General features: G+C 39.2%; 1 protein-coding gene across 8 annotated transcripts in view; it reads left to right on the top strand.

Annotated features, from left to right (window-relative positions):
* The window catches only part of FLT3 (fms related receptor tyrosine kinase 3), a 120,199-nt gene that overhangs the window by 63,947 nt on the left and 42,840 nt on the right, over window positions 1–13,412 (top strand). For 7 of the 8 annotated variants that reach the window (XM_025462618.3, XM_025462617.3, XM_025462621.3 and 4 more), the window contains 3 exons: window positions 2,449–2,570; window positions 8,464–8,666; window positions 11,349–11,464. In XM_025462618.3, coding sequence (XP_025318403.1) covers window positions 2,449–2,570; window positions 8,464–8,666; window positions 11,349–11,464 — 441 coding nt within the window. Of the gene's footprint in view, window positions 1–2,448; window positions 2,571–8,463; window positions 8,667–10,820; window positions 10,957–11,348; window positions 11,465–13,412 lie in introns of those variants that run through there. The other variant, XM_035719384.2, reaches the window with a different exon arrangement.

The following is a 13,412-nucleotide window of genomic DNA, read 5'->3' on the forward strand; positions in this document are numbered from 1 at the left end:
TTGTTTTTTAGATGTATTTATTTATTTGAGAGAGAGAGAGAGCACGCACAAAAGTGGAGGGAAGGGCAGAGGAAGAAAGAGAGGGCGAGAATCTCAAGCAGACTCCACACCGAGCATGGAGCCTGACAGGGGCTCGATCTCACAACCCTGAGATCATGAGCTCAGCCAGATGCTCAACTGAGGAGCTACCAGGTGTCCACTTTATTTAAAGGTTTATTTATTTATTTGAGAGAGAGAGAGAGTGAGCGTGTGAATAGGGGGAAGGGCAAAGAGAGAGGGAGACATTCTCAAGCAGACTCTCAAGGGCATGCAGCTCTTGTACTCAGGGTCATGAGTTTGAGCCCCATTTGAGGTGTGAAGATTGCTTAAAATAAAAAAAGAAAAGAAAAAAAGGAGCTGTATTAAGGAATATAAGAAATACATAATGACTAAATGCTTATGAGATTGCAGTAAAACTATTACATTTTCGTCTTACGTGTGGCTATATAAATTGGTATAGTACCTTTGGAAAACCAAATGGCAACAAATATCAAGAACCATTTGAATATATCCTTTATATATTTTTAAATCTTTTAATCCACTAGTTCCACTTCCAAAAATTTATAATAAGGAAATAATATTTTAAAAGTGAAAGCTTAGATTTAAAAAGTACAAAGCTTAGTATAATATTTTATTTTATTTCATCTTTTCAAAGATTTATTTATTTATTTACTTGAGAGAGAGAGCATGTATGAATGGGGGGAGAGGCAAAAGGAATGGGAGGTGGGGAGAGAGAATCCCAAGCAGACTCCTGCTGAACACAGAGCCTGATGCAAGGCTCCATCTAATGACCTGGGACAAGATCAAGAGTCTGACACTTAATTGACAAAGCCATGTAGGAGTCCTTTAGTGAAGTATTTTAAATGGCAGAGAGTCAAAAAACCACCCTAAAATGTATAATAGCAAGGGAATGATTAGGTCATTTTTGTTAATGCCACCAAAGAAAAGCAGATCAACTGTATACAGTGTCGTAAGATATGCTTATGATATATTATTTTCAAAATCAATATGAAGTGATTTCTACTCTGCTAATATAATTAGTTAAAAACTATGTATACAGATGGAAAAGATTCTAGAGAAATGAAAATGGTTTATTTGTTAAGATGTCAGGAGCACCCAAGTGGCTCAGTGGTTGAGGATCTGCCTTCAGCTCAGGTCCATGATGCCAGGGTCCTGGGATCAAGTCCTGCCTCAGGCTCCCCCTGGAGAGCCTGCTTCTCCCTCTGCCTATGTCTCTGCCTCTCTCTCTGTGTCTCTCATGAATAAAGAAATAAAATCCTAAAAAAAAAAAGTCAGGATTTAGGGTGAATTTTCACTTATGGTTCCACTTGGGTTGGAATAATATGACTTCTTTAATAAATAGTAATAAAGACCGACTAAAACAAACCAGTGGATGTGTCTTAAAATGTAGTTCTCATAGCTGCAATACTGAGATTTAAATCAAATAACAAGATACAAAGATGATTAAACACATACATTTACCTTCTACTAAGAGGCTGCTCAAATGACAAAATTTTTTTAAAGACATAAACTTACAAGGACAAAAACACTGGAGAGGCAGAAAATAAAATGTAGAGAGATTTACAGCACATGAAGAAAGCTGAATCAAAAGGTGCAGGATGAAAAAGCTGAAAAGCAACCTGATTTCCATTATAGGATCCTCAGAAGAGTATAAATTGCCAGCACCATCTCCCAGAATTTGGGTAGCCAATGTGAGACAGAAATCTTCTCTGGGGAATCTGATTAGCTCATGAGAAAACCTAAAGATAATCACACAGAGAAAATGGAACAGCAGGTCAAACCATGTCCACAGAGCTTATGATGAACACTTTGGACTTCATTCTTATATATGAGCATACTGTCAAGAGTCATGAGTCATTTGGGGGAAACATTCCAAATGATTGGAGAACAGAAAATAACAGAGAGAGAAAGAATCAAAGAAATAATTCAAGAAAATTCTTCCAAAGAGAATATGAATTTCTGGATTGAAAAGACCTAGAGAGCATCTAGCACAATGGATGAAAATAGATTCTCAATATGGCACAAAATTTTAAAAATTTTAGTGCACCCAAAAAGTTTCACAAACATCCATAAAGAAGGATAAATTGCTTGTATGCAAATAATCATTCCTTATTTGCACCACCCTTATTTCAAATACTCAGTAGCACATTGGACAACACAGAGACTATTTCTTTCAGTGCAGAACCTTCTATTGGATAGCACTACTCCAAGTACCTCCATTCCTGATTTATAGTAAGACTTGCCTTTTATGAAATTAATATATCATACATACTTTCCTGTAGGCCACCCATGCCTGATTACATTTTGTTTTGTTGTTGTGAAATGAATACATATTTTCTTTTCAAGGTGTGCATGTATCAACATCATTGTCTTTATTTTGTTTTACAGTTGTTTTTTCGGCAATGATATTTGAGGCTATTACAAATCAAGATCTGCCTGTGATCAAGTGTGTTTTAATCAATCATAAGAACAATGATTCATCACTGGGATTATCATCATCTTATCCCACGGTAAAGTAATATTAACATTCTAACGTTAGCTATTTTCTCTAGAGGCCATGCTTTGTAAGCTATTGAAGTCTACCATAGCTATATGGGTTTTTCTTGTTGTGTATTTAAATATGTCATGTATTCATACCCACTCCATTCCGTCCATATTCATGTTCTCTCCTGGTTTGGATTCAGGAAAGACACAGATACTCAGCATGAATAAGTAACAGGAATTACCCTTTCTCCTTTTTTTTTTTTTTTCAATTTATTTATTTATTCATGAGAGACACAGAGAGAGAGAGGCAGAGACACAGGCAGAGGGAGAAGCAGGCTCCATGCAGGGAACCCAACGCGGGACCTGATCCCAGGACTCCAAGATCACGCCCTGGGCCAAAGGCAGGCACCAAACCACTGAGCCACCCAGGGATCCCAGGAATTACCCTTTTTCCTTAAGGAGAATCTATGCTTCTCTTTCAAATCTGAGTCCCTGATTTCCACCTGCCTCCTAGATAGATAAAATAGGTTTTTCATTTGCTCATTAAAGCCCACCTATATAATTTATTTCATTTCTATTTCCCCAAACCTGCTCTTGTACTTGTATTAACTTTTTTCTGTTTATGGGCCTGTCTAGTTCCCAGGCTCTAAAGGTCAGCATTATTTCGGGCTACTTCCTCTCCCTTACCTTCACATTTGCTCAGTTACCAAGTCTTATCAATTTCCTTTCTTTGATATTTCTCAGATAATCACCTCATATTCTCTGGTTTCACAGCCACTTCCCTAATTCAAGCCCTCATTCACTCCCTCATAATCACAGTAATATCATAAGTCACTTCTTCCTTCTACAGTTCATCTCTGATAGGGCTGCCGGACTATTCTTTCTGAAGCACAGATGCGTCCTTTACTGCTGGCCTTAGAATCTTCAGTGACTTCGCATTAAATGGACATGCAGATTGCTCCATCATCTGACTCTGGCTCCTTTAGGTTCCAAATTTGTTTTTCATTACCCTCCTCCTTCAGGCAATTCATCTAACAGCTTAGGTATTTACTCGAAGGAAGCTTAAATAATAGAAAACTGGAAATATTAGACATATGTAACAAAAAGCAAACATAAATTAGCCAATTCCATGAACATTTCCAGTTGAGAATTCTTCTTTTTTTTTTTTGAGAATTCTTACCAATATATAGTCACTCTGTTTTCTTTCACATAGTAGATGTAATACATAAACACATAATATATATAACATGATACCTGGCCTTCACTCCCCACCCCCCCTAAAATCAGATATATTAAAAATATACTCAAATTTAAAACATAGTGTGAAATAGGTATCCATTATATTCTACATGAATGGAAAACTCCTGATTTAACACATGATTTTTTTTTTATGCTAGAAGCATGGTTGGTTTTAATTTTTTTAACAGATATTGGCATCATAACATATTGCTTATAAATAATTAAGATATTTTGCATACACAGTATTTCAGTGTGGACAAAAAAAGGTGAATATTATTTGCTATGATATTTTAAAATTTCAGTGTCTTTTCAACTTAAGAAAATAGCTGCACACATTTAAGTGTTTTGTTATAAAACATGATCTTAAGAAAAAAGTTAATAATTGGTCTTGATTCCTAGTATTAAGTCCTGCATTACTTACATTAATGTAGTATAAATTATATTCTTATGCAATATTCAGGATTGTATTAAGACCTAGTAGTTCTCAAACAACATTAAACGACAATCCTACAACTCCTAGATGATGCAAAGATGAGCAGTCTGTAATGTGCTTTCATCTTCCTGAAATTAAAGCTGTTCCCTTTGGGCAATTTCCCACTTTGGTGGGGAGTATGTTGTTAGGGTAGCTGTGCTCTTTAAAAAACAGTCTTGATTTCCTCCACAGTTCACATTGCTCAGATGGGACATCTTTCTGAAAATCTTATAGCTCAGGAGTGCTTTGAATAACCAAACATTCTAGTAGACAAAACCTGCCAATGTAACTCTGATAAATACGCAACTGCATCCTTAGCTGTATGACCAATATAACCTGGAACCAAAATAAGACGATTTTACTGTTCCTACAATCCACTCAATTGTTGTTTAAAATTCCAATGTTTTTACCACTTATCATTTCTGTTTGAAGATGACCATGGGGTATGCTGGTTTTCTCTACTGCCAAGTTACTTTTTTTTTTTTTTTCATTGTAATTAGCAAGTATTTGGGGGAAGATGCAAATATCCTATTTGTCCTCCAATTTCCACCTGCCAATTTTAGCACCCTTTGGTGGACCTTGCCTACAACAGTTATTACTGTGATGCTTGCCTAATGGTGATTTTCTTTTTCTCTCATTCCCTCTGCATTTCTAAATTGGAATTCTGTGGGGGAAGAACTATCTTTTCTTTCCATTTTATTTATATCGATATGGACTCGGAGATATTTATTTTACTCTATGACTTATGACCCAAGACTATTAGTTTTATTTTGTCACTCAGATTTGTCCAGTTTTGGCCATTGGGAGCTACTTCAGGTTGACTTATGTGTCCTTTAAACGTGTGTGCATAATTTCTGAAGCACTTCCTTACTTTCCTTTTCCAATATAGTTCAGGCTCATCTTGTATTTTTCCTGCCTTAGCTCTGGAATTAGCCATTTCTCCAAAGAAGCACTGGTTTTTTGGATAATAGTATTTAGAACCCATGGTCTGAGAGCTGGATGTGCTCATTGCTATTGGGATGTCCTTGCCTCTGGGCCCTCTAGGAAATGTATGTATGTATTTTACACCCCCCCAACACACACAACACTCTATTTATCTATCATCTCTATATCTATCTATTTACCTATCTGTATATCATCATAAATTCATGCTGATAAATCTAATTTCAATTCAGCATCAAAACGTTTATTCTACCTTTTTCCTTTTTTCATATTTATACTTCTCTCTCCGATAGTAAGAAACCTAATTCTCATTATCTATAACTGACTTATGTAAACCTACTATATACATAAACTAATTTCAGCATTGCTAACCCACATCCCAGTGAGAAACAGATTTACTAACTAGAATACAGTCTTTGCGTATAACTCTTTTTGTCTTTAACAAATATTACTCAATGTTAATATTTTTCAATTACTTATGTTAGTACTTTTCTTTCCCACCCCCTTCACCATGGTTACATTATTCATCTGTAATATAATTAAAATTCTTTTGGTATTCTATTTTGAGTTCCCCAAAATCCTGGTTGTTTTTAATTGTTTAATTTTTTGAGTGTGTGAAATGTAATTACGGTCCTAAAAGCCAAAGCTGTATAAAAAGATATACTCAAAGAAGTATTACTCCCTCTTCATACCTAAAACCAGGTTTCCATCGTTTTCCCACCTACCTTCTCTAGGTAGCCAATCCCTTTAGATTTTTTTATTTTTTATTTTTTCAGAGAGAGAGAGAGTGCATGCAAGCAGGGGGTGGGGGGAAGAGTAGAAGGAGAGAGAGAATCCCAAGCAGGCTCTGTGCCCATGGAGCATGATGAAGAGCTTGGTCCCATTACCCTGAGATCATGACCTAAACCAAAATCAAGAGTTGGACCTTTACCTGACTGAATCACCCAGGTGCCCCCACTTTAGATATTTTTCTTTTATTTCTAGATTTCTTGTGCACAAATTAGGAGATACATGTGTATTTTCTCAGTCCCCTTCTTTCTTACATGAGGTGTAGTATACATGAAAGTAGGTACTTTTTTTCATTTTTCTTCACTCAACAGTATATCCAGGAGATCACTCCAAATCAGTTCATGGAGATTGTTGTCACACTTCTTTATAGCTGCATAGCACTCCATTATGGAGAGGTACCGTGGTTTATTCAACTACTCTTCTGTGTATGAGCATTTAGGTGGTTTTCAGTATTTTGCAATTACTATTTTATATGTGTAGGTTTATAGGTGTAGTACTCAAAGTGGGATTGCTGGCTCGGAGGATGAATGCATATGTAGTTCTACTAGCTATTGCCAAATGCTCCTCCAGAAGGGCCACACTGGCTTGCATTCCTCCAGAAATAAATGAGAATAGCTGTTTCTTTACAACCTCAGAAACAAAATGTGTTGTCATACTTAAAAATTGGGGGCAGATTGATAGATGAGAAGTGATATCTCAGTGTTGTTTCAATTTATGTTTTCTAATTATAACTGAGTTTGAGCATTTTTCTCATATGTTCAAAGGCTATTCTAATATCAGAAAGGGAGACAGAACATAAAGACTCCTAACTCTGGGAAACGAACTAGGGGTGGTGGAAGGGGAGGAGGGCAGGGGGTGGGGGTGAGTGGGTGACAGGCACTGAGGGGGCACTTGACGGGATGAGCACTGGGTGTTATTCTGTATGTTGGTAAATTGAACACCAATAAAAAATAAATTTATTATAAAAAACAACAACAAAAAAGGCTATTCTTTATGTCTTTCCTTGGTAAATTGTCTATTCAGTTATTTTCCCCATTTTCCTACTGTGTTTTGGTTCTGCGTCCTTCACTGTTAAAAAATTCTTTATATATTAGGAGTATTTTATTTGTAATATATGTGGCAAATATTTTCTTCTAGTATGTTGGGTTTTTAATTTTGTTTTGTTTTCGCTTTATTTTGCTTTATTCTGTGCCTATCTTTTAATATCCAGCTCAATTTCTAGACTTCAATGAAGCCTCCCCCCCACCACCATACCAGTTTGGAAGTTACTTCTCCCTTCTCTGAAGTTCCAGAGCATTTAACTTTATCTTTCAAAGTAGTTGGTATCTTTTTATGGGGCACATCATATTTCATCTGGTATTTTAGTTATTCCTTCCTACTAGACTTAAAACTCTGTAAGGACAAGATCAATATCACAAGTCCCATAGTGCCCAGTAGATGGTTAGCACTTATCAGATATTCAATAAATGAACTTATCAGTTACTTACTGAATAAATGGACAAATAAAACCAGAAGTATGGCTTATGGTCAGTAGCAGAAGATCTACCCTGCTCTTCACCTGAAGAAGCTTGTATGTGTGTATTTGTGTGCATGCGTGCACACGTGTATGTAGGCATGCTATGCTACATGTTTGGCAGGTAGGAAGTGAAGGATCCAGAGGCAGAAGTTGCCACCACACCCTCCTTTCAATATATCTCAATTACTTAAAGCAGACATGAAACATTGCTGATGGCAATGAGCCTATGAGGGTATCTGCCCAGAAAATATTTTGGTTTTTAAATTCCCTCTAACACAGATACTCATTTACCATTATGATGTAATTCATATCCACATACCAATCATCACAAAAGCAGTCACCTATGTATTATGAATTTTATGACTATTGTTTATATATATATTAGTTTGTTAGAGCTGCTGTAACAGAGTATCACACACTGGGTGACTTAAACAACAAATTTTAATTGTCTCATAGTTCTGGAAGCTAGAAGTCTGAAATCTTGATGTCGTCAGGGCTGGTCCCTTCTGAAGGCTGTGAGGGAGCAATCTCTCCAGGCCTCTCTCCTTGGCTTGTAGAGGTTCATTTTCATATTCATATGGGACTCTTCTTTGTGCCTGTCTTCTTCACATTTCTTCTTCTTATTAAGAACCCACCCTAACAGCCTAATTTTAATTTGACTACCTGTGAAAAGGCCTTATGTCTAAATAAGGTCACATTCTGAGGTGGTGGCGGTTAGGATTCAACACACGAATTTCAGGGGGACACAATTCAACCCACAACAGTATGTAAAACATATTAGCAATGCCTAAAGTTATCTATCTTCTCTTTAGAAAGTTGTAAATAATAGAATTTTCTGTCACTTATATGCTCTCCAGTGTTGTGGGTAGTATGTCAACATGAATCTATTTGATAAGGGTCTCAGCTAAGAAGAGGATGTAAAAACATGCACCAGTAGTAAATTCACATTGTTTCCATGTAGGCATCAGAACCCCCAGAAGACCTCGGGTGTGCCCTGAAGCCTGAGAGCACAGAGGCAGTGTATGGAGCAGCCACTGTGGAAGTGGACATGTCTGCATCCATCACACTGCAAGTATTGGTCAACACCCCGGGGAACATTTCCTGTCTCTGGGTCTTTAAACACAGTTCCCTGAATTGCCAGCCCCACTTTGATTTACAAAACAGGTAAGTGGGGGAGAGCGGGTGCACCCACAAGGATTTTTGGAGAGAAACTTCCTTGTCATAGAATGTAGTTCATATGGAGTTTTTTTTTTTTTTTTAATTTCTATCCATATCCATTGTGACTCTTAACTCCAGTGAAATATGAACTAAAAAATATAGTCCTGGCATGAATGCATGGCATTATGTATTTATCAAACGTATAGAATGTGTAACACAAAAAGTGAACTCTAATGTAAACTACGGACTTGAGTTAGCACGAGTATCGGTTCACTGATTGTAACAAATATACCATACCCAGGCAAGATGTTAATAATAGGGAAAACTGTGTGTGCAGGGGAAACATATGTGGGATCTCTCTGTACTTTCCATTCAGTTTTCTGTAAACCTAAAATTACTCTAAAAAATAAAGCCTGTTCACTTAAAAAATTATAGATAGATAGATAGATAGATAGATAGATAGATAGATAGATAGATAGATGGAGTCAGGGCCTATGAAGGCAGTGAGTGGCTGGAAAAAATGTAAAACAAATAGTGAAAGAATATTTGGGATTTTTATGGTGTCTTGTTTCTTTAATTGGATCCTGTCTTAAAGATAAAAAGTTAGCAACTTTGCATTACATTCAACTTCTAGCCTTCAGAAGCTTCTTTCTGGGAAACGCTTGGGAAAGAACATTTGGTTTTAATCTATTTTGTTTCACAGTATGATGAGCAGAATTGCCGGTGATAGCCACAAAGTATTTTAGTAAGAAATCGATCTTGCATAGGAGGAACATTAGTCTCACGATGCAGAAAAATATCTTAGCCCAAAACTGTGGTTTAACAGCCAAGTCTGTACCTAATTCTGTGCTGATTGCTGCCCCCTGCTGTCCAGGTCCTTCTGGCTAAGACCAGGTAGGGGCAGGAAGAAAGAGGCACAAGTCGTTCAAATGCCCACTCAATCATTCTAAGGCTACTCTTCTCTCTAATTCTTGGGGCTTTTCTGGTGTGCCATGGTGTAGAAGAGCACTGTCTTTCCGGGAACAGTGAAGTAGGCGGTACCCAAATGGCCTACAGGGGGTATCCTGCTTGCCCCAGGTTTGGGGAAACAGCTCTGTGACTGACTTGTACCAAGTGTTTGCATTTGTTTCTTGAAGGTCAAATAAACTTATAATTTTTTAGGACATAGTGGCTGTGAATCTGAAGTTTGCTTCTAAATCTTAGGACACATTCGTTTTCCTTTCCTCTTTTGAGAAAGTATTGCTCACTTCTGTTTTTTTGTTATCTGTACCTTGGGGTTAAACCAAAGCGCACTTCTATTAAAATTTTTGGCTTAAAGAAATGTTCTGGAAATTGCATTAAGACTTTATGCCACAACAGTTTTTACTGAATTGACACCAAAAAGCAAATGGTGGTTCTTTTCATTCCATGAGAGGTTGCCTTTTTTGATTTAGGCCAACAGTCCCATCTGTTAGTCTTCATCATAGGTCTTATGTGGATTAATTAACTTAGTACCAAAACTATTCAGCAACTTTTCCACAGTAGAGAATTATAGAAACTTCTCTCTGGACTCATGGCCAGAAAGCTTGAACATCTAGGCTTTGATCACTGTCTTGCAGTTTTGGATGATACACATAAGAGTTCACAAATGCTACCAGGCGAATGAATGATTTGGCGAAAGAGAGCACATCACCGGAATATCTGCAGGCACAAGTCAAATATGTATCCTACTAATTTACTGTCAATATGATGCAAGCACAAGTATTCTAGAACCAAGCAGCTCAGAGCTCTGCTGAAAGGGGAGCGTCTCTGAGATAGGGCATCTGGATTGCCTGGGGACCTTGTTCAAATGCAGATCCTGATTCAATAGGTCTGGGTGGGGCCTGAGAGCTGCAGTGTGTGTCAACTCCCAGGGGAGGCTAACACCGTTTGGGAAATTCTACACTTTGAGAGGTTATGATTTAAAGGTCAGAGAGTGTACATTTAAACCCAACATCACTCAACAAACTACTCGAGAATATTGTAAGCTTTCACGAGAGCCGGTCTCACTGAACACATCGAAGTTGTTTCTTTGAAGAGATTGCTCCCAGCCGAATGTATCTCTAACAAGTATCTAAAAAGTTAAAAGTGCAAACACTGAGGCATCTTTCTCCTTACATATGTGATTTTTTTCCTTCACAGAGGATAATGCCTCGTGTTAGATTTTGCTGGAATTCTTTCATCTACACGGACACACTAAACAGAATGTTCTTTATCTGTGCACCCTGCTTGTACACTCATCTGGGTCTGCAAGTGGGGAACCGAGACTGGTGGCCAGGTGATTGAGCAATGTGACGGCGGGGGTGCTCATCATTGAAGGGAACGGTCTGCGGCTGTCGGTTGGAGCGTACCCCCAAGCCTATGCATTTGGGAACACGCTTTCCCCCCAAGAGGCTTGAGCAGCACAAGGCAAAGGTGCTGGAACAGAGGTCACTCCCTCCGACGGGAGGGACTGGATAAAAGTCAAAGGCAACCTACCAGGGCTCAGGCGGAATGAGAAGCTGTGCTCTCTACAGAGCAGCCAGCCAGCCCCCAGGTCACAGTCAGAGATGGAATGTGGGTGCCACCGAACCGCCTGCTGACTCAGGATGAAATCTTATGTTTTACTTTCACACGTTTTCCAAAATAACCAGTTCTCTCTTTCTTTTTCTTTTTTTTTTTTTTTTTCAGAGGAGTTGTTTCCATGGTCATTTTGAAAATGACAGAAACCCAAGCTGGAGAATATCTACTCTTCATTCAGAGTGGAGCTACCAATTACACAATATTGTTTACAGTGAGTATAAGAAGTAAGTGCTCCTTGCTACTCTGTATTCACAATATTCCAAAGGAGTGGTTTAGAACCTATGAACTTTTTACCAGCTGTTCTGGACACAATATTCAGGTGTCCTTTGATATGTAGTTGAATGGATTGAATTCACTTCCACCATCCATATAACCCATGCAGACTCTCTGACATGACCTGTGGGCTATCAGAATGAGCACTCTTGAAAACCCAGGACATTCTCTATTCTGGTCTCCACCTACCCCTGTTTTTTTCAGTGACACATGACTGCCAGGGAAGAAATGGAAAACATTTTGACCTTGACCTTGCAGGCAAAAGTCCTGGACTCTTATTCTGGATCTGTTACTACCACCATTTGGCAGGTCACTTAATCTCTCTGAACATCAAATTTCTTATCTGTAAAAAGGGGATAAAAATACGAACCTCCAAGGATTATAAGATCTTCACATCATCCAGTAGAGCTCTCTGAGATGTGAAAATGTCTGTGCCTGCTCTAACAAGGTGGGCACTGGCCACATGTTGCTACTGAATACTTGAAATGTGGCTAGTGTGACTGTGACTGAGGACCAAGGTGTTAATTTTATTCATGTTAATAAGTTAAAAATGGAACTTAAATAACCACATGGAGTTGGTGGCTACTTGATTTACACAAACACTAGATCACAGGGTACCTGGGTGGCTCTTAAGCGTCTGCCTTGGGCTCAGGTCATGATTCCAGATTTCAGGTCATGACTCCTTGGGCTCAGAGTCAGGCTCCCTGCTCAGTGGGGAGCCTGCTTCTCCCTCTCCTCCCTGCTTGTGCTATTTCAGACACTATCTCTGTCTCTCTCTCAAATAACCAAATAAAATCTTTAAAAACAAAACAAAACAAACCCAACAAATGCTAGATGTCTATGCAAACCATCAGGAACAATCCAAATGTGCTTACCCACGGAGGCCACTGTGCAGTTGGCAGAATCAGCACCTGCATGGGCCTTCTGGCTTCTTGTTTCCTCCCAGTTATGCACAGACTCAGCACTGTATACCCCGAACACTTCACCTCACATGATGTGCAGGGACTAGAGGCAGGTGCCTTCATATAGGTTTCACTGCCTTTAGGGGCCGAGGCAGTGCTCCCAAAACTCTGGCCTATGGCATTTTTTTAAAAGAGATTTTATTTATTTATTCATGAGAGACTCATACACACACACACACACAGAGAGAGAGAGAGAGAGAGAGAGAGGGAGAGTGGTAGAGACACAGGCAGAGGAAGAAGCAGGCTCCATGCAGGGAAGCCAACATAGGACTAAAATCCCGGGACTCTAGGATCACGCCCTGGGCTGAAGGGAGGCACTCAACCACTGAGCCACCCAGATGCTCCTGTGCCATTTTAAATTAGGTTCCCTGGACACACCTCAGTACTAGGCCCTCTCTTCCTTGTCAGTGACTCGAAGGCACAGAAAGCCAAGGTGTGGCACATGAGCATCCAGCCCAGGAGGTGTCCTGGCTCAGAGATGACCACAGACCATGTTCTTTTTTAATTTTTTAAAAATTTTTATTTATTTATGATAGTCACACAGAGAGAGAGAGAGGCAGAGACACAGGCAGAGGGAGAAGCAGGCTCCATGCACTGGGAGCCCGACATGGGATTCGATCCCGGGTCTCCAGGATCGCACCCTGGGCCAAAGGCAGGCGCTAAACCGCTACGCCACCCAGGGATCCCCACAGACCATGTTCTGCACACACCGTCTTCACTGAGGGGGTTCCACATGTACCATCCCATGTCCTCACAGCAATTCCGCCTTCACATGGGTGAGAAACCGGATGCAGTGGCAAGTGTGGTGATGGGCACAGCTAGAGACCAGGTCTATACTTGTCTGCACCACGCTGCACTTGTCTTGTGATCATAGCTGCTAACAGAAGGAGCACTTCTGGCCATTTAGATACCCAGAAGTGTCATCTTAACTGGAGCA

The sequence above is a fragment of the Canis lupus genome, chromosome 25 (genome assembly GCF_003254725.2).
Source record: "Canis lupus dingo isolate Sandy chromosome 25, ASM325472v2, whole genome shotgun sequence".
Classification (NCBI taxonomy): domain Eukaryota; kingdom Metazoa; phylum Chordata; class Mammalia; order Carnivora; family Canidae; genus Canis; species Canis lupus.